This window comes from Mobula hypostoma, chromosome 4 (assembly GCF_963921235.1).
Source record: "Mobula hypostoma chromosome 4, sMobHyp1.1, whole genome shotgun sequence".
Lineage (NCBI taxonomy): Eukaryota > Metazoa > Chordata > Chondrichthyes > Myliobatiformes > Myliobatidae > Mobula > Mobula hypostoma.
Window position 1 is genome coordinate 168,974,333 of NC_086100.1, and position 26,505 is coordinate 169,000,837.

A 26,505-nucleotide genomic window follows, 5' to 3' on the forward strand; every position below is an offset into this window, starting at 1 on the left:
AAAGGGGAGGTGCAATGAGACCTGGGTGTCATTATACACCAGTCATTGAAAGTGGGTATGCAGGTACAGCAGGCGGTGAAAAAGGCGAATGGTATGCTGGCATTTATAGCAAGAGGATTCGAGTACAGGAGCAGGGAGGTACTACTGCAGTTGTACAAGGCCTTGGTGAGACCACACCTGGAGTATTGTGTGCAGTTTTGGTCCCCTAATCTGAGGAAAGACATCTTTGCCATAGAGGGAGTACAAAGAAGGTTCACCAGATTGATTCCTGGGATGGCAGGACTTTCATATGAAGAAAGACTGGATGAACTGGGCTTGTACTCGTTGGAATTTAGAAGATTGAGGGGGGATCTGATTGAAACGTATAAGATCCTAAAGGGATTGGACAGGCTAGATGCAGGAAGATTGTTCCCGATGTTGGGGAAGTCCAGAGCGAGGGGCCACCGTTTGAGGATAGAGGGGAAGCCTTTTAGGACTGAGATTAGGAAAAACTTCTTCACACAGAGAGTGGTGAATCTGCGGAATTCTCTGCCACAGGAAACTGTTGAGGCCAGTTCATTGGCTATATTTAAGAGGGAGTTAGATATGGCCCTTGTGGCTACGGCGGTCAGGGGGTATGGAGGGAAGGCTGGGGCGGGGTTCTGAGTTGGATGATCAGCCATGATCATAATAAATGGCGGTGCAGGCTCGAAGGGCCGAATGGCCTACTCCTGCACCTATTTTCTATGTTTCTATCCCAACTTTTCTGGAAATGGGGTTTGTAAATGTGTGGGTGATGGCCAGTACAGACTTGATGGGCTAAAGGTTCTGTCTCTGTTCAAAGTGGTTCAGAGCCATGTCCTACATTCTCTGCCATATTCACAAACAGTTAGTAATTAATATAATCCCCCAGTTCTGATATCAGAAATTGACCTCTATTTTGATTGATCTCAATAACTGAACCATCTGAACTATTTACTTGCCTCCATCGATGCTGCCTGACCTAGTGCCCTTATTCCAACCAACCCAGCAGTATGCACAGAAAGTACTATATCAGGTGATTAAACATGAAAACTTTGTACAAAGCACCATCAAATTAACACCCAAATCTTCATACATTGCAAACTGCACTTCAAGAAAGATTGAAGATTAATAAATATTAGCTTTATTGGTCACATGTACAGTACATCAAAACAAAGAGTAAAATGTGTTGTTTGTGTCAACGTCCAACGTAGTCTGAGGATGTGCTGGGTACAGCCCACAAGTGCCTCCATGCTTTCCGTGGCAAAATAGCATGCCCACAACTAACTCACTCTAACCCCATACAACTTTGAAATGCGGGAGGAAACCAAAAAACCTGGAGGAAACCCACACAGTCACAGGGAGAATGTACAAAACTCTTTATAGACAGCATCAGAACTGACCCCCCCCCAACAATTCAAATTGGCACTATTCAGAATTTTGAAATTGTAACCTAAGAGCTGATCAATCAGCTATCATCCTCAAATGACAAAATACATAGAGCCAATCTAACTCCCATCTTGTTGCATCCTAACCTCTTCCTCTGTTACAGAGGAAGAGGAGCTTTCCAGCCCTGTGCTTGTTATTCAAATTTTTCAATACCTCAATTCCCATTTATAGGGGAACTCAACAATGGCCCCGAGATTTAACTCCCTGGGTTTAACATCCCAAAATATTTTATTTCTTCCTGGATGTTGAAAATTACAGGAAGATGAGTAGATCTGCAGAGAAGATATAGTTTATTAAAGTGCTCAAATACAACATGCTACAAACTACAAAAAAAACCCCAAACAATGGAAGACAAGATTTATCATCAACTGTAATTCTGTTACAACATTTGTAAACAAAGTGTACATGGTTACATAAAACAAAAATAGTAATTAAAGCTAGATAGTTCATTTGAGATTAAGAAAAAATATAAAATCAATTCTACAAACTAGACTTTATGCATTGGTACGCACAGCGTCAAGATACAGCATGGATACCCCATGAAATTATGCACTTCAAAATGAAGTTTGTTAAAATTCCTACACATCACTTTAATAAAATCTGTTTGGTTCATAAAAATGGTGATGCATTAATAGGTACGTGAATTCTTATTTAACATTATGCAAGTAATGTCAAATCTAAACTACGAGGAAAATATACATGATTAAGTAAAAACAAAAACTATTTGTTGCATTATTTGGCAAAGGCACTTTCATTCTATATTTGGAAATGCAACTGTGCAAAAAGCAATTATGTTGAAATAAGATTTAGATTGTTAATAACAGCACAGGTTACTTGAAAATCCTGTTGCTCTAGGTAAATTTGACAAACCAAATGCTCTCATTGTGCAAACATAGTCATTTCCAAAATTTCAGAATAACAATATAGCATTGTTATCTTGACCATGGTACTGACCTGTGAGTGTCAAGCACCTCATTTTGTTTTTAGGATGTGATTAAGGCACTGATGGAAAGTGGCTTTGAGAGGTTCTTGGGCTGTAATTGTGTACAACCTACATTCAACACAGGCATGATCTCATTATTGTGCTTCAGAGGAGCAAACTCACTGGAAGCATTCAGGACTTTTTGCTCACAGCAAGGCCAGGTTTTTGTCCAATTATAGCTTGTGACATTAAAGAATAGATACAAGGCATTGAACTCCTTCATGTCTTTGTTTAGCACAGCTCCTCCACACAGTATACCCAAATGTATCCAATGTACTCAATATCCACTTACTACCTATATCATGCAAAATAATTTTTTAACTATTTCTTTTTAGTGAGTTTCAGCAATGAGTTTGAGTAGAAAATACCAGGGTTCAACCATAATGTACCTTAATTCCTTCCAATGATTTCTCATGGATCAAATGTAACAGTGTTAACCATTTATAGAGTCAGACTGTCAACTCAGTTAACCAAGTGTGTAATAGTCACCTCATCCTAAACTGTACCTTTGTCCATTGCTTTTCCATTCTTAAAAATGGGTACTCAAAACTACAAAACATTCCCATTGTTCATTAAACAGAGTCATGTCCTCCAGTCCACCACATCTTTGCTGCTCACTGCATCTACCTACAGTACTTAAATCATTTTTACTACATTAGATCAAAGTTTTCTACATCTTTTTGATTCAAGCATGTGAACCGATAACCAAGACTTGAAGACTACAACCAGTTAACTGCGCCTATATAGATTCCAAGGAAGAATGCAGTAATGGAATTGGGAGTAGACTCTTATGGAGCAACAGTACAGGCCACATGGGCCAAGTGGTCAGTTTCTGTGATGCAGACAAAATCCTGCCCCTTCCAAACATTATTACACTCTTGTTCTGTGGGCAGCTTCACAGTCCTCAATTGAAAGTGAAAGATATAAGTGATAGAGATGTAGTACTGTTAGCAACAATCCCATTTATCAGGATGCTCAGCTCTCACATAGACTTAGGTCTCTCATTGCTGCCTCATGAAGAAAATTATGAAAAAGCTTTTGGGTAAAAAATCAACTTTGTTTAACAAATTCCACTGGAGGCACTTTCGGAAGTCATGGTGATGGGGCTGGTAGCTCCGGTTAGGAATCATCCCCAACATCATCACTTCCATGTCCATATAACCATATAACAATTACAGCATGGAAACAGGCCATCTCGCCCTCCTAGTCCATGCCGAACTCTTACTCTCACCTAGTCCCACCAACCTGCACTCAGCCCATAACCCTCCATTCTTTTCCTGTCCATATATCTATCCAATTTAACTTTAAACGACAACATCGAACCTGCCTCAACCACTTCTGCTGGAAGCTTGTTCCAAACAGCTACCACTCTCTGAGTAAAGAAGTTCCCCCTCATGTTACCCCTAAACTTTTGCCCTTTAACTCTCAACTCATGTCCTCTTGTTTGAATCTCCCCCACTCTCAATGGAAAAACCCTATCCACGTCAACTCTATCTATCCCCCTCCAAATTTTAAATACCTCTATCAAGTCCCCCCTCAACCTTCTATGTTCCAAAGAATAAAGGCCCAACTTGTTCATAAAGAAAGCTTCTGGTACAATGGCCTTCATAAATCAAAAGTACTAAATACAGGATGGGGTGTTATGCTGAAGTTGTACAAGATGTTGGTGAGGCCTAATTTGGAATATTGTGTGCAGTTTTGGTTGCCTGTCCACAGGTTGAAACAAGGTTGAAAGAGTACACAGAGAAAATTCACAAGGATTTTGCTGGGTTTAGAGGATCTGAGTTATAAGGAAAGATTGAATAGGTTAGGATTTATTCCTTAGAACATAGAAGTCTGAGGGGGGATTTGATAGAGGTATACAAAATTATGAGGGTTATTGATAGAATAAATGAAAGCAGGCTTTCTCCACTGTGGTTGGGTGGGACTACAACCAGAGGTCATGGGTTAAGGATGGAAGGTGAAACGTTTAAAGGAACACGAGGGGAAACTTCTTCACTCAGAGGGTCATGGGAGTGTGGAACGATCTGCCAGCACAAGTGGTGCACGCCAGCTCGATTTCAGTGTTTAAGTGAAGCCTGGGTAGGTACATGGATAGTAGGGATATTGAGGGCTATGGTCCTGGTGCAGGTCAATGGAAGTAGGCAGTTTAAATGGTTCAGCATGGACTAGATGGGCTGAAGGGCCTGTTTCTGTGTTGTACTTTTCTAGCTTTGACCTTTCCTCCATACCAAATTCACAATCCATCATCATCAATCAGTTAAAAGGGGTCTGAAGAGAAATGAGTTAAAAAAAAATTTTTGAAAACCATAACATGGTGTTCTAAAACATCACATCCTCCTAAGGGAGATAGTAGAGTACATGGAAAGGAAAAAAAAAACCAGCACACCAGCAGGTTATCACTCATCTTCCTCAGAAAATGCAATAACAAAAATGAACATATTGTGGGCCATAGCCATTAGCCAATTATATAGGTACTGCCTCATTAGAACAGGTGGATGGTCCTCCTTCCAAAATCTGATGACATTAATAAATTAAAATCAATTGACAGGCAGCAGCCCAATAACATGAAGCCAATATATTGAGAATATTTAGTAAAATCTTCGCTAAAAGATCGTTAGATTCAGTCACTATTGACAGTCATCAGAAAAGAATTTGTTGAGGCCACTCATGGATACAATCAAAATATTGCCATTTTAAACAGTTCAATGATGGGGGCCAAGAGGAATCATAAAGATCTGATAATGTCTTTTTAAATAGAACTTACAAAGGTATTTGCTTCTTTTAGCCACAAGCTTGGGCAGGAAGGAAGTTGATGTGCATTTAGTGAACCTCAATTCAGACCAACTCCAATACTCACTGAAAACATCAAAGCCAAGACTTTACCAATTCCCATCATAAGAGGGATTAGATAGGTGATCTGTTTTTCCCCATTTTATTTAACGCTGTGAAAAACCTCAAGGTAAACTGTCTATTGTTCTTTATTCATTGTATCTCATTGCCTAATTGTAATCTCCAAATAAGCTCAAAACCAGGCTCTTTCCCAATTTACTGGGAGTTTCACCAAACAAGGGTGGGGTGCATTAAAACAATGGTGTTCAACTTTCTCTAAACTTCTTGATGAAATACATGCTATAGATAGTTCATAAAAATCAACGATTTCATGGCTATACAATCCATCCCAAAGTGTTGTGTGTGATTAATCAGATGTGTAAATACTGATGCAATGTCAAACTAACATGACTATGTATATCCCTGGATACGGACATCATCAGTTCCAGGATACATAAGCTAAACGTGGCTGCCTCCAAGGCCCCCAGCATCCAAACCATCGGTAGACTGAGACGAAGATGGGCGAGAACTGCGGGACCGAGAACGCCCATTAATTCCCAGCGGCGTCCCAAGGTGATGACTCAGCTGTGACACCGTTTCATCAGATTCCCAGCGTTCCAGCTCCTCTCGTACCAAGCGCTCCATCTGCTCTCTGTGAATGTCATTGTCCCGACCCAGGCGCTCGTCCTGTGGGACAAAGGATCGTTTACTCACATCACATATTGGAAGCTTCATTTAAAGTTTATGAACAGTAACTGCTCTTTGTGATTCATCTTCTGGGATCAGGCTGAAAATCTGGAGTTGATGCAGGTCTAAGGTATCAGATTCTGAGAGTTTATAGCTGTCAGCTAAGGGCTAGAGGTGGAGGCAGGCATGCATTAATTAAAGAAAAATTAAACATACGAAGAACAGGTAGCAGGAGATTGTCATTCAACCCTGAAGCACTCTCAAAGTTCAAAGCAAATTTATACTAAACATATAATAAACTGAGTAAAAACAAGAAAATCTGCAGATGCTTGACTGATACTAAACAGATTCGTTTTGCAGAAATGCATAGAAGAAAGAAATACAATAGATTCAATGAAAAACTACAAAGACTGACAAACAACCGATGTGCAAAAGAAAACAATCTGTGCAAATAAAAAAAATAATAAATAATACTGAGAACATACTCTAAATTTGTCCACTTATAACACTTATCTAATAATCCTAGTTCTGGCAGATTCAAGATTTTCTTGGTGGAGTGAGGGCAGGGGTAAATTTTTTTTCTGTTTGTACATTCACTTCCAAACATCACCTCGAAACAGCCTCTCACTTCAAGGCTTCTCTCCTTATTCCTGATCTTCACCAGATTAAATAGTTTCCTGCTGCCCATAGTGCAAAGTGATCATTTGTAGAAACACCAAAAAAAAGCCAAATTACACTTAAAAACCATATTTTTTCCTTATCCAGACAACAACTGACTTACTGAAAAAAAATCAGTACAGCTGATGTAGTTCAAATTGAAAATCTTTATTTTTCTTTAGGGATTTAGGACTGGGAGCAGAAATGAAAACAAAGGACCAATTTTTTAAAAAAACATGATCAAGAGCTCTGTTAATGTTGATAAAATCCATCAATAATTCAGATGGGCTCACCTCTGTAACACCATCCAGCAACCTGCCCAGTACGTCCCTCCTTTTCAGCTTGGCTCTCTCCATGGCTTCCAACTTCACAATCACCGCATCAATTTTTGACACGATGCTCCCAATGGAATGCTCCATTCGATCCACACGCCTCACAAGGCTAAGCATCAAAGAAACAAGACACAATTAGAAATATAGCTTTAAAATTAACTATACATGTTTAATTATACAGTTACTGCTTACAGATTTACATAGCCTCTATTGAATAGCAGTGAATAATTTATTAAACTACTTGGTCAAATATTTCTGGCAGAGATTTTGAATTCCAAGAATATTTTTATTGTATTTGGTAAACACAAGTGTCACAGGTTCAGGTAAGGAACTGCATTCTCAAAAGCTGACTGTACTCTTTCATGAGATAGAACTCTTCAGCACTAAGTTGCCCACTGGTAAGTGTACCTGCTTTGATAAGGGCTCACTGTAGAAGCTGAAACAACCAACGTCATACTCTTCAAACAAGGCGAAGATTGATGTTGCCCACCTCTGCTTCAATCACTGTGAACACTGGGAGTTAATTGATGAGATTGGCAATGGGTAAGAAAATTACAGTGCTGGGCTAACAAGAGACCCTCACAGAGAACAAGTTTGTACTTTGCAAGCCAGGTAATGGGGCAAGTAGAAATGACTCTACTGCGAATCAGTGTTAGAAGACACGACCACTTTGCTCTTCGAGCATTCACTTACTGTTTTAAAATTACAGTGTCTGCTTACACCAACCATTTAGAATATTCCACAACGCAATTCCTCACTAAAGAAAATCTCCTTCTACTTCTGGTTCCTTTGTTGTTTACCTTCAATATATCCCCTACAGTTACTAACCACTTAGTCCATGAAACAGTTTCTCCTTATCCATTTCAAGTAGGAAGTATGACTACTTCCATTAAATCTCCTGTTAACCATTGCTGGTTTAAGAAAAATAATCTCAAATCTCCAGTCTCTCAGCATTCCTGAAGATCCCCGTTACCATTCTATCATATTCCCTCGCTTCCTTGTCAAGGCCCTTTCATTCCCACTACAAGTGGGATCACCAAGAGTGGATACAATACACTAAAAGAGACCTAATCTTAAACAACACACACGCACACACAAAATGCTGGAGGAACTCAGCAGGTCAGGCAGCATCTATGGAGAGGAATAAACAATCATTGTTTTGAGCCGAGCCCTTCATCAAGACATAGGAAGAGGCCTAATCTGCAGTTTAGGTGGTTCCAATGGTTTTTTCCCTGCATTTTCTAATTTTATCAGCAAATATCTCCCTGTTTTTGTACTCCCATGTCTCTATTACTTAATCCAAGGTTAAGTATTTTTTTTAAATAATTAAATAGTTGCATTTCCTCAAAGAGAACTTTTCTTGGATCATTGGGTTTGTAATTCTGCACTATAAATTGCAATCTTTAGCCAATATTATCTCTACTCATTCTTCCTACCGAAAAGAATCAGATCTCTATCATCTGCATTGAGTTACATCTGCCATGTGTGACCTTCTGGAGTAAAGGATGTAATGGTCCTCCAATCTGAATTCTTACACTTGAAACTCTTCGTAGGACACCCCTGTGGAACTGCTCCCTCTTCTTCTCGAACTATGACCACTGTCTTCATCGTCCTCTTCCTCGGAATCATCCATGCTCCGCGGGAAGCTTCGGCCACTGGTCGATCGAGGAAGTGAGCTTCTGTCCAGGTCCAAATCGTCCTTTAAAACCAGAGGATTTAAAATATGAACTTTTAATTTATGTATATTTTCCATCAGAGGCAGAACTCAAACCGCACATACTCTTCTTCCCCCACATAAAACACAAAAGTAGCAACAGATGCTTCACAGTTCAAAGTACATTTATTATTACAACCTTGAGATTCATTTCCTTACAGGCAGCCACAAAACAAGAAACCCGAAAGAATCCACTAAAAAAAAGACCAACGAACACCCAATGTGCAGAGAGAGGAAAAAAAAACACAAACTGGGCAAACAATAAAAACAACCAACAGCATTCAGAACGAAAGCGAGTCCATAGACTCAAAGTCTGAGACAACCAGAGAAGGCCCATAGCACCCGTTAGTGAGACCTACTCCTCAAGTACCAACTTCACAGAATTAAGGGCCTGCTCTCTATTCAAAATCTGTGCAGAACAACAAAGTTGCCGGACCGCAGAATCATGCTACTTGACTGAACAGGAAGGTAAAATGAATAGGCCAACACCCAAAATAGCTTTTCTCATCTCAGAGACTTAATGTGGGAAATCTTTGAATGTACTTATGACAAAACAACTCATGGGTCCATTAACCCAATAACACTGCTACGATCAAAGACAAATTCACAGCTTACCAAGTCAATTCACAGCCAACTCATCTATTCTTTTGAATGATGCTTTATGTGACCTTGTATTAAAAATGTCATTTCATTAAATATTCAAGTTCAAGTATCCACTTTTGTATCACAGATGTTTTAAATACTTAAATATAAACTAAAAATCTATTTGTAATATTTTGATATTATTTCTCATTCAGAAGTAACATTCTGTGACACTTTAAGCATGGTTGGTTAACTAATTGCAAGCTACACCTGCTTGACATTGGTTAATATTTCATTTCATATTAGTCAAGAGACTCTTTTGAAAACAAGTAATATGTAATCCATCATCTAAAGTAAGATTTCACTGAATTATACTCTACAAATCAAATAGACTTGAAGTACACTTGAACCAATATAAATGAGCCCAATCATGTGGCTAACTCACTCTCTCCTTCTCCAAATCGTCCCTCATTTGTTGATGTTCATGTTCTGTCAGCTCCTGTTCCCCATCCTGATCGTATTTGGCAAAGATTGCTTCTATCTCAGCATCTGTGTGACCCCTCCTAAAAAGAAAGGACAAAGTCAAAGTATTGAAATCCATATATATCAATTAAAGAACATTCTGCAACATCTGGAAAAGCTTTACTGACCCTTTCAAATCTTGTCGTAATTCATCAAAATTTATTTTTCCTCCAGCTTGTCGTGGAGTCTCCGTGATGTCATTGACAGTTGTCTTCCGCAGTCGGAGTTTCAGCATGGCCTTGCTATAACCCTAGTTAAGGGGGAAGTTTGCAGCTGGTGAGTTCTTACTAACCAGAGCAAGTTACCCATCAAGAACTTCAGATTGAACATTCATATGTGAGGCTTTGACTCTCAAATATGCCAGTTAGACCTCTGGATTTCAGAACAGTTACCGGCATTCAATGTAAAATCTCTCACCTATTTCAGGATATACTTTGGCTTTTCCTGAAATACCTTGCAAATAATTCTACTAATTTTGAGGAGATGGTTTATAAATTAATTGCTCCTTTTCAGTAAGGAAAATCCGAATACTAAGATAAAATAAAAGCATGACTGAATGAAGAAAGATATCACATTCATGACCAGAGAGTTACAAGTGTGGGTCTGGACTAACCTGCAGCAAAGATGCCACAAATGATACAAGCTAAATGTAGCAATAAGAATGAGTCACCTCTGATTTCAGATTAGATTTTCAGGAGGAAACAATCAACAACAACACATCTGCACTTGTCCTGCACAATACTACAAAGAATGATTGGGTAAACATAAATCACTTATTTCTGATATTTTAAGTTGCTGAAAGCATCGAAGAGATACCAAAAGCCTGAATAAACATGAAATGGAAATAAAGAACACAAATAATAAAATAGAGTTCTTTGGAAAAATTAAATGAAAATAACCTTTAATCTGGGAATCTCTACCAACAGCTGGGATGAAATTGGACCAAAGTAAATTGCAAGGCTGAAGATCAGCAATAAGGAATGGAATAGAGTGGCGTTTTCAGCAGTCTACCTCAATGACACAGTCTAGGAGGTGCTCTTGCTGTCACTGACCAAAACCCTTCCGTATGAAACAGAGTCATAAGAGATGCTGGATTCTATGATGTTGAATTCCTCCAGCAGAATGCCTGTTGCCTTCCATATGGAAGGCCCATTGGCAATTCAATTACATCTTCTGCCTAAGGTCTTCTGCACCAAAATGGACCACAGCAAATATTTAAAACTGCAAAGGATCACTGTTGTGAGAGGATTCCATATATCATGGGTTGGATTGTAAATCTAAGCAACCTCTGGTTAGATGACATTCTTAACAGCAAACCACAAACTAAATTACAACATATGCTATGCAGAACCTGAGACTTAAGCAAAACTTTGAACAACACGTCAAGGTTGGAATGATGCAAAATCAAATACCTTCTTAATAAGGTCAGTAAGCTCCATCTCATTCCTCTGCTGGGCCATGTCAGCTTTCACTTCAGAGTAGGTGTCGTTAATGATAGCCAAAAACATGTTCTGGTTGGGCAAGCAGAACTCAAGTGAAAAACACTCCCAGGAAAAACAGTTTACAAAATGCTAGCAGATACCTTACATGGGAGCTCAACGTTCAGGGATATTCAATATTCAGGAGGGATAGACATGAAGGAAGGGGAGGTGGGGTGGCGTTGCTGGTTAAAGAAGAGATTAACGCAATAGAAAGGAAGGACATAAGCCGGGAAGATGTGGAATCGATATGGGTAGAGCTGCGTAACACTAAGGGCAGAAGACGCTGGTGGGAGTTGTGTACAGGCCACCTAACAGTAGTAGTGAGGTCGGAGATGGTATTAAACAGGAAATTAGAAATGTGTGCAATAAAGGAACAGCAGTTATAATGGGTGACTTCAATCTACATGTAGACTGGGTGACACTTAAAGGATTGACGGTGGATATGCAATGGCAAGCATTTAAAGGTTGCATGGATGAACTACAACAATTGTTCATCCCAGTTTGGCAAAAGAATAAATCAAGGAAGGTAGTGCACCCGTGGCTGACAAGAGAAATTAGGGATAGTATCAATTCCAAAGAAGTAGCATACAAATTAGCCAGAGAAAGTGGCTCACCTGAGGACTGGGAGAAATTCAGAGTTCAGCAGAGGAGGGCAAAGGGCTTAATTAGGAAGGTGAAAAAAGATTATGAGAGAAAACTGGCGGGGAACATAAAAACAGACTGTAAAAGCTTTTATACATATGTAAAAAGGAAAAGACTGGTAAAGACAAATGTAGGTCCCCTGCAGACAGAAACAGGTGAATTGATTATGGGGAGCAAGGACATGGCAGACCAATTGAATAATTACTTTGGTTCTGTCTTCACTAAGGAGGACATAAATAATCTTCCAGAAATAGTAAGGGACAGACGGTCCAGTGAGATGGAGGAACTGAGTGAAATACATGTTAGTAGGGAAGTGGTGTTAGGTAAATTGAAGGGATTGAAGGCAGATAAATCCCCAGGGCCAGATGGTCTGCATCCTAGAGTGCTTAAGGAAGTAGCCCAAGAAATAGTGGATGCATTAGTGATAATTTTTCAAAACTCGTTAGATTCTGGACTAGTTCCTGAGGATTGGAGGGTGGCTAATGTAACCCCACTTTTTAAAAAAGGAGGGAGAGAGAAACCGGGGAATTATAGACCGGTTAGCCTAACGTCGGTGGTGGGGAAACTGCTGGAGTCAGTTATCAAGGATGTGATAACAGCACATTTGGAAAGCGGTGAAATGATCGGACAAAGTCAGCATGGATTTGTGAAAGGAAAATCATGTCTGACGAATCTCATAGAATTTTTTGAGGATGTAACTAGTAGAGTGGATAGGGGAGAACCAGTGGATGTGGTATATTTGGATTTTCAAAAGGCTTTTGACAAGGTCCCACACAGGAGATTAGTGTGCAAACTTAAAGCACACGGTATTGGGGGTAAGGTATTGGTGTGGGTGGAGAATTGGTTAGCAGACAGGAAGCAAAGAGTGGGAATAAACCGGACCTTTTCAGAATGGCAGGCGGTGACTAGTGGGGTACCGCAAGGCTCAGTGCTGGGACCCCAGTTGTTTACAATATATATTAATGACTTGGATGAGGGAATTAAATGCAGCATCTCCAAGTTTGCGGATGACACGAAGCTGGGTGGCAATGTTAGCAGTGAGGAGGATGCTAAGAGGATGCAGGGTGACTTGGATAGGTTGGGTGAGTGAGCAAACTCATGGCAGATGCAATTTAATGTGGATAAATGTGAAGTTATCCACTTTGGTGGCAAAAATAGGAAAACAGATTATTACCTGAATGGTGGCCGATTAGGAAAAGGGGAGGTGCAACGAGACCTGGGTGTCATTATACACCAGTCATTGAAAGTGGGCATGCAGGTACAGCAGGCGGTGAAAAAGGCAAATGGTATGCTGGCATTTATAGGGAGAGGATTCGAGTACAGGAGCAGGGAGGTACTACTGCAGTTGTACAAGGCCTGGAGTATTGTGTGCAGTTTTGGTCCCCTAATCTGAGGAAAGACATCTTTGCCATAGAGGGAGTACAAAGAAGGTTCACCAGATTGATTCCTGGGATGGCAGGACTTTCATATGAAGAAAGACTGGATGAACTGGGCTTGTACTCGTTGGAATTTAGAAGATTGAGGGGGGATCTGATTGAAACGTATAAGATTCTAAAGGGATTGGACAGGCTAGATGCAGGAAGATTGTTCCCGATGTTGGGGAAGTCCAGAACGAGGGATCACAGTTTGAGGATAGAGGGGAAGCCTTTTAGGACCGAGATTAGGGAAAACCTTCTTCACACAGAGAGTGGTGAATCTGTGGAATTCTCTGCCACAGGAAACTGTTGAGGCCAGTTCATTGGCTATGTTTAAGAGGGAGTTAGATATGGCCCTTGTGGCTACAGGGGTCAGGGGGTATGGAGGGAAGGCTGGGGCGGGGTTCTGAGTTGGATGATCAGCCATGATCATAATAAATGGCGGTGCAGGTTCGAAGGGCTGAATGGCCTACTCCTGCACCTATTTTCTATGTTTCTATAATATGCTTGATGATATCCTCACCACATTAGTGATGTTATAACCACCACCCATTCTCTTTCACCAGTATTACACACTGCATACACGATGCATTCTCACAAAAGGACTCCTCAAACCCATGACCAACCAGGACAAGGATGGCTAGGACCTGGAATTCAACCACATGTGGCTTTTCTGCTAAAGCACACTAGGCTTACTGGGAAATATATTGCCTCATCACTATTTCAAAATTTGAAATCTGAGTACCCAAGAGCAGCTGGTAAGATGATTGGCCTCTATAAATTTTCATAATTATGCAGATGACTGGTAGAATCTGGGCGAATTGATGAGAATGTGATGAGAAAATAGGTAGTTTAATGAAGTGTGATGGTTGGTGCAAACTTAGTGTTTCTATACTATATGGATTAATCTTAACTGTTCCGAAGCTTCAGGCTGAAATCATGTATGAATCAACTTACAATAGTACTAAACTCATTCCAGACGAAGTCATAAGACTGCAGCCCAAGTAAAATCTGGATGGATCAATGTACTATAAAACTAGATGCACATAGAATTTTCTTAACTCATCAGCAGCCACACTGGCACTCCTCCATCAGTGAAGAATACCCATGCAGAAATATTGAAATGGTGGTGCATGTAACAAAAAAAAAATGGAACTGTCCTTTCATTTTCACACACCATGTCTCCATTTTGCTTTTTTTTTAATATACAAGGCTTGACTACTCACCAAGAGAATAAAGAAAATAAAGAAGACAAAAGTAGCAAAATAAACTGGTCCCAGAATCCTGTCTGCCTCCTCAACTTTGGCAAAATCGAAATCTCCCAGAATGATGCGAAATTGAGTAAAGCTGTAAGAAAGAAACAAGGAATGTGTTAAATACAAAACACGTTGTCAGTTTCCCAACAAGAGTTCTGCCACCTATACTGATATTTGTGATCTCCAGAATGCCACTACTAATCTAAGCAACATTCAAATAGTTCTGGAGAATTAGACCCACTCCTCCCTGTCATATGTTAATAAGCAGACACATATAAACAGGTCGAGCAGAGAATGAGGAAAACATGAGGTCTCCAAGGACCCAGTGAGACTTACATGCAAGCATGGAAGGTGCTGAAGTCATCAACCTGTGTACCAAAGACAAGGTACGCCAGCTGAGCATAAGCCAAGAAAACAATAAAAAACATGATGGCAAAACCCATGATATCTTTGGCACAGCGAGACATGGTAGAAGACAACTGGATCATGGTTTTATTGAAGCTAATAAATTTGAAGATCTGTGGAAACAAAAGCTTCAATGTAATAAAGCTACTTCATTTTTCAATTTAACTGTTATATAGGGTATTTAAATCCCTAAATGCCATTGGCCTTTGTTATCTCACAGTACTAACACAGGGCATCTGACAAGAAATGGAGGCAGTCAAACAGAGCTTGTTTTACTCTTTCATCATATTATGGCTGATCTGCAGCTAAACTCCTCTGCCAACCATGATTACAGTTAACCCTTGTGCAACAAAAAGTCCATTAAGAATTTCTGGAGAGAAGATCACAACCTTTCATTATTCATTAGTGCTAAAGAGTGCCAGCTGACAACAACAATGACTCTAACTTTAACTCTCTGCCCCTTGTTCTGGACTCACTATACCTTATTAAATCCCTTTATCTAATCCGGGTATATCACAGCTTTTATATAGAGATCCAGCGCAGAACAGGCCCTTCTGGCACCACCCAGCAACCCATCTATTTAACACTAGGCTAATCACAGGACAATTTACAATGTCTGATTAACCTACTAACTGATACATCTTTGGACTGTGGTTGAAAACTGAAGCACCATGACATCACAGAAAGAATATACAAACTCCTTACAGACAACACCAGAATTGAACTTCAAACTCCAATGCCCCAAGCTGTAATAGTGTCATGCTAACTGCTATGTTAACATATGATAATTGCTCTGCCCAAGACCTCAAACTGCAGAGGTTTGTACACAGCCCAGCCCATCCGACAATCAGCTTCCCCTTCACTGAATCAGTCTACACTTCTCATTGCCTCAGGAAAGCAGCAGTATAATCAAGGACCCCCTCCAACCCGATCATTCACTTTTCTTCCTCCTTCCACTGGGCAGAAAATATATTCAGAACACACACCACCAGACTCAAAAACAGTTTCTAATCCGCTCTTCTAAGACTCTTGAACAGATCTCTTATAATGATAAAGATGAACTCCTGGTTTCTCAATCTATCTCCTGTGGTCCTTGCATCTTATTGTCTATCTGAACTGCTCCTTTTCTGTAAGTGTAACACTATATTCTGCATTCTGCGTTCCTTTTTGCTACCAAGGCATACTTGTATATTTAGTGATCTGTCTGGATGGCATACAATCAAAAGCTTTTTCCGCATCTCAATGCATGTGACAATAATAAGTTAATTACCAATTAAGTAACTAACTATTTCAATTAGATCACACCACTAACTTCTGTGTACTAATTTTACTTCATTGTCAGGCAGCCTCTCAACAGCAATGCAAGGAAAACTAGTTGAGTATGCAATGGGTGAAAGGAGATGGTCTACTCATGTTGGTGGGAAGAAAGGACTTTCAAGGTAGTGATTAATTTGTAAAAATGACCTTCTAACTATATGTTTTGTGTGTTCAACAACCTCATTCCCGAATGGCCAATGTATACACGCAAAATAAATTCTAAAAGGCGATACGGGACCTCCCCAGGTTATGACAAGCTTTCGTTCCTATATGATAAATGTTTATAGCCTGAACAGTTTGAAAGTTGGACGCAGCCACCAAGCAATGCGTTTTAATAAAAATGCACGCCAACCAAGGGCAACACATAGTTAAACTGAGGTGTTCAAACAATCAGATTTCTCTGTAAGATGCTATATTGCTGCAAACAAAAACCCCACACCTCAGAAGATGCCTACATCTCAGCAGTCTCCCAAATACTCATCCCTCTGTGTGGAAGTCTGATATTCATAACCTGGGAAGGATCCGTACCTTAAAAAATTGGTGTGGGAAAAGTTAAAAGGTTTAATCAATAAATAATCAAGACATTCATATAAACATACCTTAATCCACACAAAAAACACAACCACTGCAGCCATGTTGTTAAACTGAACCTGCCAATATGCCAGAGACTCAAGGTTGGCATATGAATTCTGGTTCTCGAGTACCTCTCCAAGTAACTCCTCAACTACTGCTGTGCGATAGACATTGATGCAAATCGTTACCAATGACAGCTGGAAAACAAGAAAAAAAAAATCACTGAAATCCACAAGGGATGCAAGACATTTCTGTAGAATCAAAATTTATTTAAAATTTCGAAATTCTACAGAAGATGTTACCGTGGGAAGAATTAAGCTGTCCATTCCCACTTGGCACATCTTCAATCTATAACATACTTGAAGATACTTTTAAGAAATATTGGTGGACTCTATATACTGTAGGCAGAGTGCACAAGCTTTCTTGCTAAACACTGTCAGCAGTTCCAAAGTCCACACTTATAACGTTTTAAATTCAAGCCAACCGAAAGCAACAACTAAAAAAGACCCTTGAGACATTCAGCATCGCCTCCTCTACGGTTGGGAAGTGGACGTGGTTAGAGAGGTGTTGGATGGTAGTTATAACAGCAGTCTGTTCCTACAACAAGCTTCAAGTCATGACTGTTCAGTCCAGATGAAGCTCTCAACCCCAAAAGTCCACTTTGCTCCCAGGTATCTATCATTTGAAAAGCTATCTTGTTCACCAGTGTCCTTCAGAGAAGGAAGCCTCCCATCTAGATTACATAAGGGACTGCAGATGCTGGAAATATGAGTAAAATACAAAATGCTGGAGGAACTCAGAGGGTCAGGCAATATCTGTGGTGGTAAATGGTCAAAACCCTTCATCAAGACTGAAAGAAAGAGGGGAGACAGCCAGTATAAAGAGGTGAGGGGAAGGGGTAGAGCAAGAGCTAGTATTCTACTGCATTGTGAAATAACCCTTGAAAAGACAATGATGTTAGACCTGCCAGCGATATCAATATCCTGTGAACAGATATATACAAACAAAATTTCCTTTCACTTTTCTATGCTTCAGTCCCAAGTTCAAGGATATTTCCATTTAAATAACTGTAATATTGTAGTTTGTCTACATAAAAGCCAACTGTCAAACAATCATGATAAACTTGTGGCAACTTTGCCAAGAACTGTAGTGAGATTCTATAATTGGACTTTTTGCCATTCTACTCAATTTGAACATTAGTTCTGAGGGTAAAGGTCTAAAATATTCTAAGTTCTAATACTGATTACACTTGAAAACTTTCACAAAAAGCAGTGTAAAAAAAAAGGTCCTTTTCATTTCCAAGTTCTTTGCAAGCTAATACATCCCAAATACTTTGAGAGATTTAAGCAAATAAACTGCCAGTTAGATGCTCACCACAATGATCAAAATATCCAAACAGTTCCAGACACTCTTGAAGTAATGCAGCTTATGAACACGGATCTCCAGAAATTCTTCAACTATATAGTAGAATATGAAAACACAGAAAGCAATTTCACAGGCAGCCAGGAAATAATCAAATGAGGAGAGATAGCGAATAAGTTTCACTGTCTGAAATTGCCAAGATGAGAGTGCACCTCCAGTTGCGGGGAACTCAACCACCAACCTGCAAGATTGAGATAAAGCATCAATGTGGAACAATTTCAAAAATTGAATAAAAGTGTTTTATAATACAAGTAGAATACAAACTATTTAAAATAGGATAAATAATGATGTGCTCAATAATAAAGTGCCCAACAACAATTTGGCCATTATACTGAGAGAACTTCACTGTGATGGGAAAAGTGGAAGTTTGTGGGAGGGATACATGCGGCCACAGTAAATTAATAATCTCATTTATCCATGTCCAATCATTTTAAGTATGAGTACAGATCTGGTGATCTTCCAACCTCCTGGAGATACTAATCTTCAGACCTCACAATCCACCTGACCAAGGCCCTTGTACCTTAGTGTCAGCCTTCACTGCACATTCTGTGACTGTTAACTCTACATATTACATTGTTATTGCTCTCTCCTTTATGTCCTCATTGTACTAATATATTGGAATGATCCACATGGATGGCTTTCCAAATTATGGTTTTTCTCACTGTATCTTGGTTTAAGTGAAAATAATAAACCATGTGTAACTGGAACCAATGCCAGAATATCCAAACCAATCCAACCAGACTAATAATTCCTCCAAAGACAATTGAACCACAACGTTCAAACTCTACAATCACTGCATTAATATTTCAAGTGTATTTTACCTTCTGCATACACACTCCAAACTTCAAGTCACTTTAATCATTGATAATCAATCTCTTACTACGAAACAGTCTTAATTGCTATTTCAATATCTTACCCTTCAAAATATACAGTATGCTGTTTTACGATTATTATGGTATCTTGTAGATGTATTATGCTTAGTCAAATGTTACTTTTAACTAAGTACTTCCTTATAATATAATTTACAACTTGATCTTGTTTTAAAGTATTCAGCTTATGATTTAACCGCCTGTTCTATCATCAAAAAGTTATTGATCATGTTTAGTTCTCTTCATTTAAGCTTTACCACAACTGAAACTTTTAAAAAAGTGACTATCATGTTAGGTCAAAATAGTTTATATTTTCTTAATATTGCATTTTTACAACTGAACACAAAAGCTAAAAGGTTTTAAATTAACAGGACTGCACAAAGAAATCATGACTTATTCCCCACCCTTAAGCTGATCTTCATGTACACCTTGCTAGCTTTGAGTTATTGAAAATTGTTCCTCCTATTGAAAACCTAATATAATAATAGAACTTCTGTTGCTCAAGAATATATAATTTCAGCCAAGCTTCTAGCTCAGCCAACAAGTAAAAGCACATTTATTGTTCCTGATCGTACCTGATCACACAAAATAAATTAATGTTTGCATTGTAGACAGAGAAATCGATAAACACAACCCTGGTGCCTCGATCAAGCCAGAGGTTCTCCTTCAGCACCTTCAACCTCGCAGCTGTTTCATCTCTATTTCTCGCCAGGTCCAAGTAATATCCTGCTCCACTGTATATGGCGACTAATCCCCAGTAGCCAATCTCTTTCAGATCTTTCTCACTCGTATATATCCAACTGTTTTGAAGAGAAAAGCCACATATTTATGCTTCCAAATTATTTCTGCAGAATCACAGAGAATTCATTCAAACAGTGACCCAAGACACTTTGTGCTGGCAAGTTTTGAATAAGGAATACATCACAATTTAAGTTGAAGTTAACCAAATACCATTTAATGGGCTATTTCCCTCCACAGATGCTGTCCGACTCGCTGACATCCTCCAGTTGCTCAGTTTTTGTCGCTGCATTGTATACTTTGGTATTGAATGTCTCTAGCTACAGAGCAGTGACCCTGATTGATAAGTTTTGACCTTTTTGCTCCTTTGAGTGTTTATTACTGCCTGGTGATTCATCTTAAAGGAGTGAGCCAAGGTAGGAGGAATTAATAGATTGTTTGCTATTGCTATTTACTCGGGCAGCTCAAGGTTAGATGCAAACAGCAGACGGTGAAAAAAGGACGATCATCTCGTGCTCCCAGAGAGAATCAAAATGCAGTGCTACAACCCCAGTTCTCGGATATACACTGAGCATGGGTTGAAATTTTCCCATGTTTTGGCAATATCAATAATTTATGTTATTATGTAATACATTCAAAGCACAGAACTAAATACAATCTGAAAAAAAAATCACAAGGAGAACAAAGTTTAAAGAAAAGTAATTTGAACTGAAATCACCTTCAGCATACTACTAGGCAAGTGAAATTAGGGAAAAAGTCACAATCTAAAACCATTATTTCATGTCAACAAATTCATTTTATTAAATGTATACCTCTAAACTATTTTGATGTGCTCACGAGGTGTCACTCAGTGCAATTTAGCGAACTGCAACAGGAATCATAAAATGAAATAATACGTACGCCGTTTTATTCATGAGACCAAATGACGCGGTATCTTCGTTTGCAATTGAATATACATCATAGCATTCCTTGATCTCATCTTTTAGGTCTTCATGTACTTTGCATGATTCATTCTTTACTTTCAGCTGCCTGATGCGAGGCACTCCCAAAAGCAGATTTTCATAATAAATTAAACTTTTGTTCACACCTAGAGTTTTATTATTGTACCACAGGTCCCAATAAAGCCCATCAAGCAAAGGACCTTCTGTGAACTAGATAGAAATGAACGTACAAAAACAGATACAAACTGGGTTACTCATGAATGTACATAAAATCTAACAATTAAATAACCTTCTACAAATGCAAGCAAACATATTAATTTTGAAAAATGAACAATGCTATAATTTAACAATCCTATAATTTCTCCACCTTAACTCCAGATTAAAACAAATGTATTACTTGTACATTCTATCCAAATATTAACCCATAATTTGCTGTGCGATAGAAATATAGCAAAATCAGTAACAGATACTGATTTAAATGTACTGTACTTAAATGCATGCAGCATTAGAAATAAAGTGGATGACCTTGTTGTACGGCTACAGGTTAAAAGATATGACATTGTGGCCATCACCGAGTCATGGCTAAATGATGGATGTGATTGGGAGCTGAATGTCCAAGGATACACAGTGTATAGGAAAGATAGGAAGGTAGGTAAAGGGGGTGGCGTGGCCCTGATGGTAAGCAACGATATCAAATCACTAGAAAGAAGGGACATAGGATCGGAAGAGATAGAATTCTTATGGGTTGAGTTAAGAAATGGTAAGGGTAAAAAGACACTAAAAACAGTTATATACAGGCCTCCAAACAACAGCTGGGATATGGACTACAAGTTACAGCTGGAAATAGAAAAAGCGTGTCAGAAGGAAAATGTCAAGATAATTATGGGGGATTTTAATATGGAAGTGGATTGGGAAAGTCAGGAAGGTACTGGATCTCAGGAGAGGGAGTTTGTAGAATGCCTACGGGATGGCTTTTTGGAGCAGCTTGTCCATAAGCCCACCAGGGGATCAGCTGTTTTGGATTGGGTGCTGTGTAATGAACTTGAGGTGATTAGGGAGCGGGAGGTAAAGGAACTCCTTGGAAGTAGTGATCATAATGTGAAGAATTCAGTTTCAAATTTGAAAAGGAGAAGCTGGTATCAGGTGTATCGATATTTCAGTGGAACAAAGAAAATTACAATGGTATGAGAGGGGAACTGGCCCAAGTCGATTGGAAAAGTAAGCTAGATAGAGGGACGGTAGAGCAGAATTGGATGAAGTTCCTACAAGAAATAAAGAAAGTGCAGGAAAAATATATTCCAAGAAAAAAAGAAAATCATGAATGGTAAAATGGCACAAATGTGGCTAACGAGAGAGGTTCAGGCGAAAATAAAAGCAAAAGAGACAGTATACAAGGAAGCAAAAATTAGTGGGAAAACTGAGGATTGGACGACTTTTAGAAACTTACAGAAGGAAACTAAGAAAGTCATTAGGAAAGAAAAGATGAATTATGAAAGGAAGTTGGCAATTAACATTAAAAAGGATACTAAGAGTTTTATTTTTTAAATATGTGAAGAGTAAAAGAGTGACAGGGGTAGATATAGGACCAAATGAAAATGATGCTGGGGAAATTATAATGGGTAACAAAGAGATGGCAGAGGAACTAAATATGTATTTTGCATCAGTCTTCACAGTGGAAGACATTAGCAACATACCTGATAGCCAGAGGTCTCAGGGAATAGAATTAGGTACAGTCAAGATTACTAGAGAGAAAGTGCTTGGGAAGCTAAATGGACTAAGAATAGACAAGTCTCCCAGACCGGATGAGGTGCACCCACGGGTTCTGAAGGAGGTGACTTTGGAGATTGTGGAGACATTGGAAATGATCTTCCAGGAATCAATAGACTCTGGCATGGTTCTGGAGGACTGGAAGGTTGCAAATGTAGTTCCTCTGTTTAAGAAAGGAGGGAGGCAGCAAAAAGAAAACTACAGACCTATTGGTCTGACATCAATAGTTGGAAAGTTATTGGAGTTGATCCTCAAGGACGAGGTTATGAAATACCTTGAGGTGCATGACAAGATAGGCCGAAGCCAGCATGGTTTCATGAAGGGAAGATCCTGTCACTCCAAGCTATTGAAATTTTTTGAGGTAATCTCAAATAAGATTGACAAGGAAAGGGCTGTGGATGTTGTGTATTTGGATTTTCAAAAGGCCTTTGATAAGGTGTCACATAAGAAGCTGCTTAATAAGATGAGAGCCCATGGAATTACAGGAAAGATATTGGAATGGGTGGAGCATTGGCTGATAGGCAGAAAGCAAAGGGTGGGAATAAAGGGATCCTATTCTGATTGGTTGCCAGTTACTAGTGGTGTTCTGCAGGGGCTGATGTTGGGGCCGCTTCTTTTAACAATGTATATCAATGATTTAGATTATGGATTAAATGGTTTTGTGGCTAAGTTTGCAGACGATGCCAAGATAGGTGAAAGAGCAGGAAGTGTTCAAGAAACGGAAAGGTTGCAGAGAGACTTGGTCAGTACAGGAGAGTGGGCAAAGAAATGGCAGATGAGATACAATGTTGAGAAATGTATGGTTGCACGTTTTGGAAGAAGAAATAATCGGGCAGATTATTATTTAGATGGGGAGAAAATTCAAAACTCGGGGGACCTCGTGCAGGATGCCCTAAAGGTTAACCCACCAGGATGAATCGGCAGTAAGGAAAGCGAATGCTATGTTGGCATTCATTTCAAGAGGAATAGTGTATAAGAGTAAGGAGGTGTTGATGAGGCTCTATCGGGCACTGGTGAGACCTCATTTGGAATACTGTGTGCATTTTTGGGCGCCCTATCTTAGAAGGGATGCACTGATGTTCGAGAGAGTTCAGAGAAGATTTACAAGGATGATTCCTGGAATGCAGGGGCTAACAGATGAGGAGCGTTTGTCGGCTCTTGGACTGTATTCATTAGCGTATAGAAGAATGAGAGGGAATCTCAAACATTTTGAATGTTGAAAGGGTTGGACAGAGTAGATGTGGAAAGACTGTTTCCCTTGGTGGGTAAGTCCAGCACAAGAGGCCACAGTCTTAGAATTAGAGGGTACCCATTTAAAACAGAGATGAGGAGAAATTTTTTTAGCCAGAGGGTCGTGGATTTGTGGAATTCGTTGCCACACAGCTGTGGAGGCCCGATCATTGAGGGTGTTTAAGGAGGAGATTGATAGGTATCTAATTTGTCAGGGTATCAAGGGATATGGGGAAAAAGCTGGAAATTGGAACTAGATGGAATAGTTTAGCTCATGGTGGAGTGGCAGAACAGACTCGATGGGCCGAATGGCCGACTTCTACTCCTTTGTCTTGTGAAATTAGACTGAGGCCTTTGCCACTTCAGTGGAGCAGAAACTTAAGTGATATCATCTCTAAACCTAGTCTGCCAGTTGGATACCTATAACTTAAGGGGACTATTTCTTCTTATAGATCACAGACAATCTGACCATCACACACTAAATTTAATCCAATTATATGTGATTTTAGAAGCTTCCTTTGTGCAGGGAGACATTAATATCTACTCCATTCCATTTTATTTGTCAGATTTTTCCATTTTATTTGTCAGATTTTCCAATTATAAATATTCCAACAGTGCACATTTATAACAGAAACCTGTCACACGATAAATATACCCCCTTGGCCTCAATTTTACATCTGCCAATTACTTGACCTGCACCTCACAGAAACTCACCTACACATAACTGAAACTGACATAGGTTTTTGTGTTCATCCCCTACTTTATCCAAACACATTCTGCCCTCAAGTAATACATTCAAGCAAGTTACAAACAAGAGAAAGTCTGCAGAGGTTGGAAATCCAAGCAACACACAAAATGCTGGAGGAACTCAGCAGGCCAGGCAGCACCGATGGAAAAGAGTACAGTCAACATTTCAGGCTGAAACCTTTCAGCAGGACGCTTTTTTCCATAGATGCTGCCTGGCCTACTAAGTGCTCCAGCATTTTGTGTGTGTTGAGCAAGTTACAAGTGGACATTTATGCAGGCAACTCCGGCTCTTTGCAATTATGAAGATTCATATAATTACCAGAAACTACTGACACAAGATAACCAAGCAATCCACAAACAAATGCACAGTAAAAGCAGAGATTTATAGGGATAATCAGCAATGGCTTTGTGCAAGGAAGGCGCTGTCCTACAAATGACCGAGCTTTTTGAGGAGGTATGAAGATGACATGGACAGGGAAGTGGATGCAACCTACATGGCTATGTGCACTTCTACTCCCTGAGTATAGGCAGAGACTGAAGACTGCAGCACCAGCAGTGAGGACCAAGAAGGTATGGACAAGGAAAGCACAGCAGCGCCTACAAGACTGCTTTGAATCGGTGGACTGGACTGTACTCAGGGATTCATCTTCGAACCTGGATGAATATGCTCCAACTTCATTAAAACCTGTGTGGATGAGTGTGTGCCTACAAAAACTTACTGTACATTCCCAAACTAAAAGCCGTGGATGAACCAGGAGGTACGTCATCTGCTGAAGGCTGGATCTGTGGCACTCAAGTCTGGTGAACCAGGTCTGTACCAGAAAACCAGGTATGATCTGCGGAGGGCTATTTCAAGGGTGAAAAGGACAATTTCAAACGAGGTTGGAGGCGACACTGGATGTACTGCAACTCTGGAAGGGTCTGCAAGACATTACTTCCTACAAAGTAAAACCCAATAGCATGAATGGCAACGATGCTTCACTACCAGACAAACTCAATGCCTTCTATGCACGCTTTGAAAGGGAGATTACAACTACAGCTGTGAAGATCCCTGCTGCACCTGATGACCATGTGATCTCCGTCTCAGAGGCCGATGTTAGACTGTCTTTAAAGAGAGTGAACCTCGCAAGGCGGAAGGTCCCGATGGAGTACCTGGTGAGGCTCTGAAACCTGTGCCAACCAATTAGCAGGAGTATTCAAGGACATTTTCAACCTCTCACTGCTATGGGCAGAAGTTCCCACTTGTTTCAAAAAGGCAACAATTATACCAGTGCCCGAGAAGAATAATGTGGGCTGCCTTAATGACTATCGCCCGGTAGCACTCACATCGACAGTGATGAAATGCTTTGAGAGGTTGGTCATGACTAGACTGAACTCCTGCATCATCAAGGACCTGGACCCATTGCAATTTGCCTATCACCACAATATGTCAACGGCAGACGCAATCTCAATGTCTCTCCACACGGCTTCAGGCGATCTGGACAACACAAACACTTTTGCCAGGATGCTGTTCATCGACTATAGCTCAGCATTTAATACCATCATTCCCACAATCCTGATTGAGAAGTTGCAGAACCTGGGCTTCTGTGCCTCCTTCTGCAATTAGATCCTCGACTTCCTAACCGGAAGACCACAATCTGTGCAGATTGGTGATAACATATCAACGACCAACGCTGGTGCACCTCAGGGGTGTGTGCTTAGCTCACAGCTCTATTCTCCATATACACATCACTGGTGGCTAGGCATAGCTCAAATACCATCTATAAATTTACTGACGATACAACCATTGTTGGTAGAATCTCAGGTGGAGACGAGAGGGTGTACAGAGTGAGATATGACAACTAGTGGAGTGGTGCAACAGCAACAACCTAGCACTCAACGTCAGTAAGACAAAAGAGCAGATGGTGGACTTCAGGAAGGGTAAGATGAAGGAACTCATAGAGGG

The 26,505-nt window shown here is 39.9% G+C and overlaps 1 protein-coding gene across 1 annotated transcript in view; it reads right to left on the reverse strand.

Annotated features, from left to right (window-relative positions):
* Positions 1-1,148: 1,148 nt before the first annotated feature.
* Positions 1,149-26,505, reverse strand: part of pkd2 (polycystic kidney disease 2) — a 60,231-nt gene continuing 34,874 nt past the window's right edge. Inside the window, exons 4-15 of the mRNA XM_063046954.1 lie at positions 20,776-21,026; positions 19,713-19,937; positions 18,221-18,449; positions 16,873-17,043; positions 14,888-15,069; positions 14,522-14,642; positions 11,170-11,268; positions 9,886-10,007; positions 9,681-9,798; positions 8,475-8,638; positions 6,901-7,048; positions 1,149-5,950 (exon numbers count right to left, since the gene is read on the reverse strand). Coding sequence (XP_062903024.1) covers positions 5,723-5,950; positions 6,901-7,048; positions 8,475-8,638; positions 9,681-9,798; positions 9,886-10,007; positions 11,170-11,268; positions 14,522-14,642; positions 14,888-15,069; positions 16,873-17,043; positions 18,221-18,449; positions 19,713-19,937; positions 20,776-21,026 — 2,058 coding nt within the window. The 3' untranslated portion in view covers positions 1,149-5,722. The remainder of the gene's footprint in view (positions 5,951-6,900; positions 7,049-8,474; positions 8,639-9,680; positions 9,799-9,885; positions 10,008-11,169; positions 11,269-14,521; positions 14,643-14,887; positions 15,070-16,872; positions 17,044-18,220; positions 18,450-19,712; positions 19,938-20,775; positions 21,027-26,505) is intronic.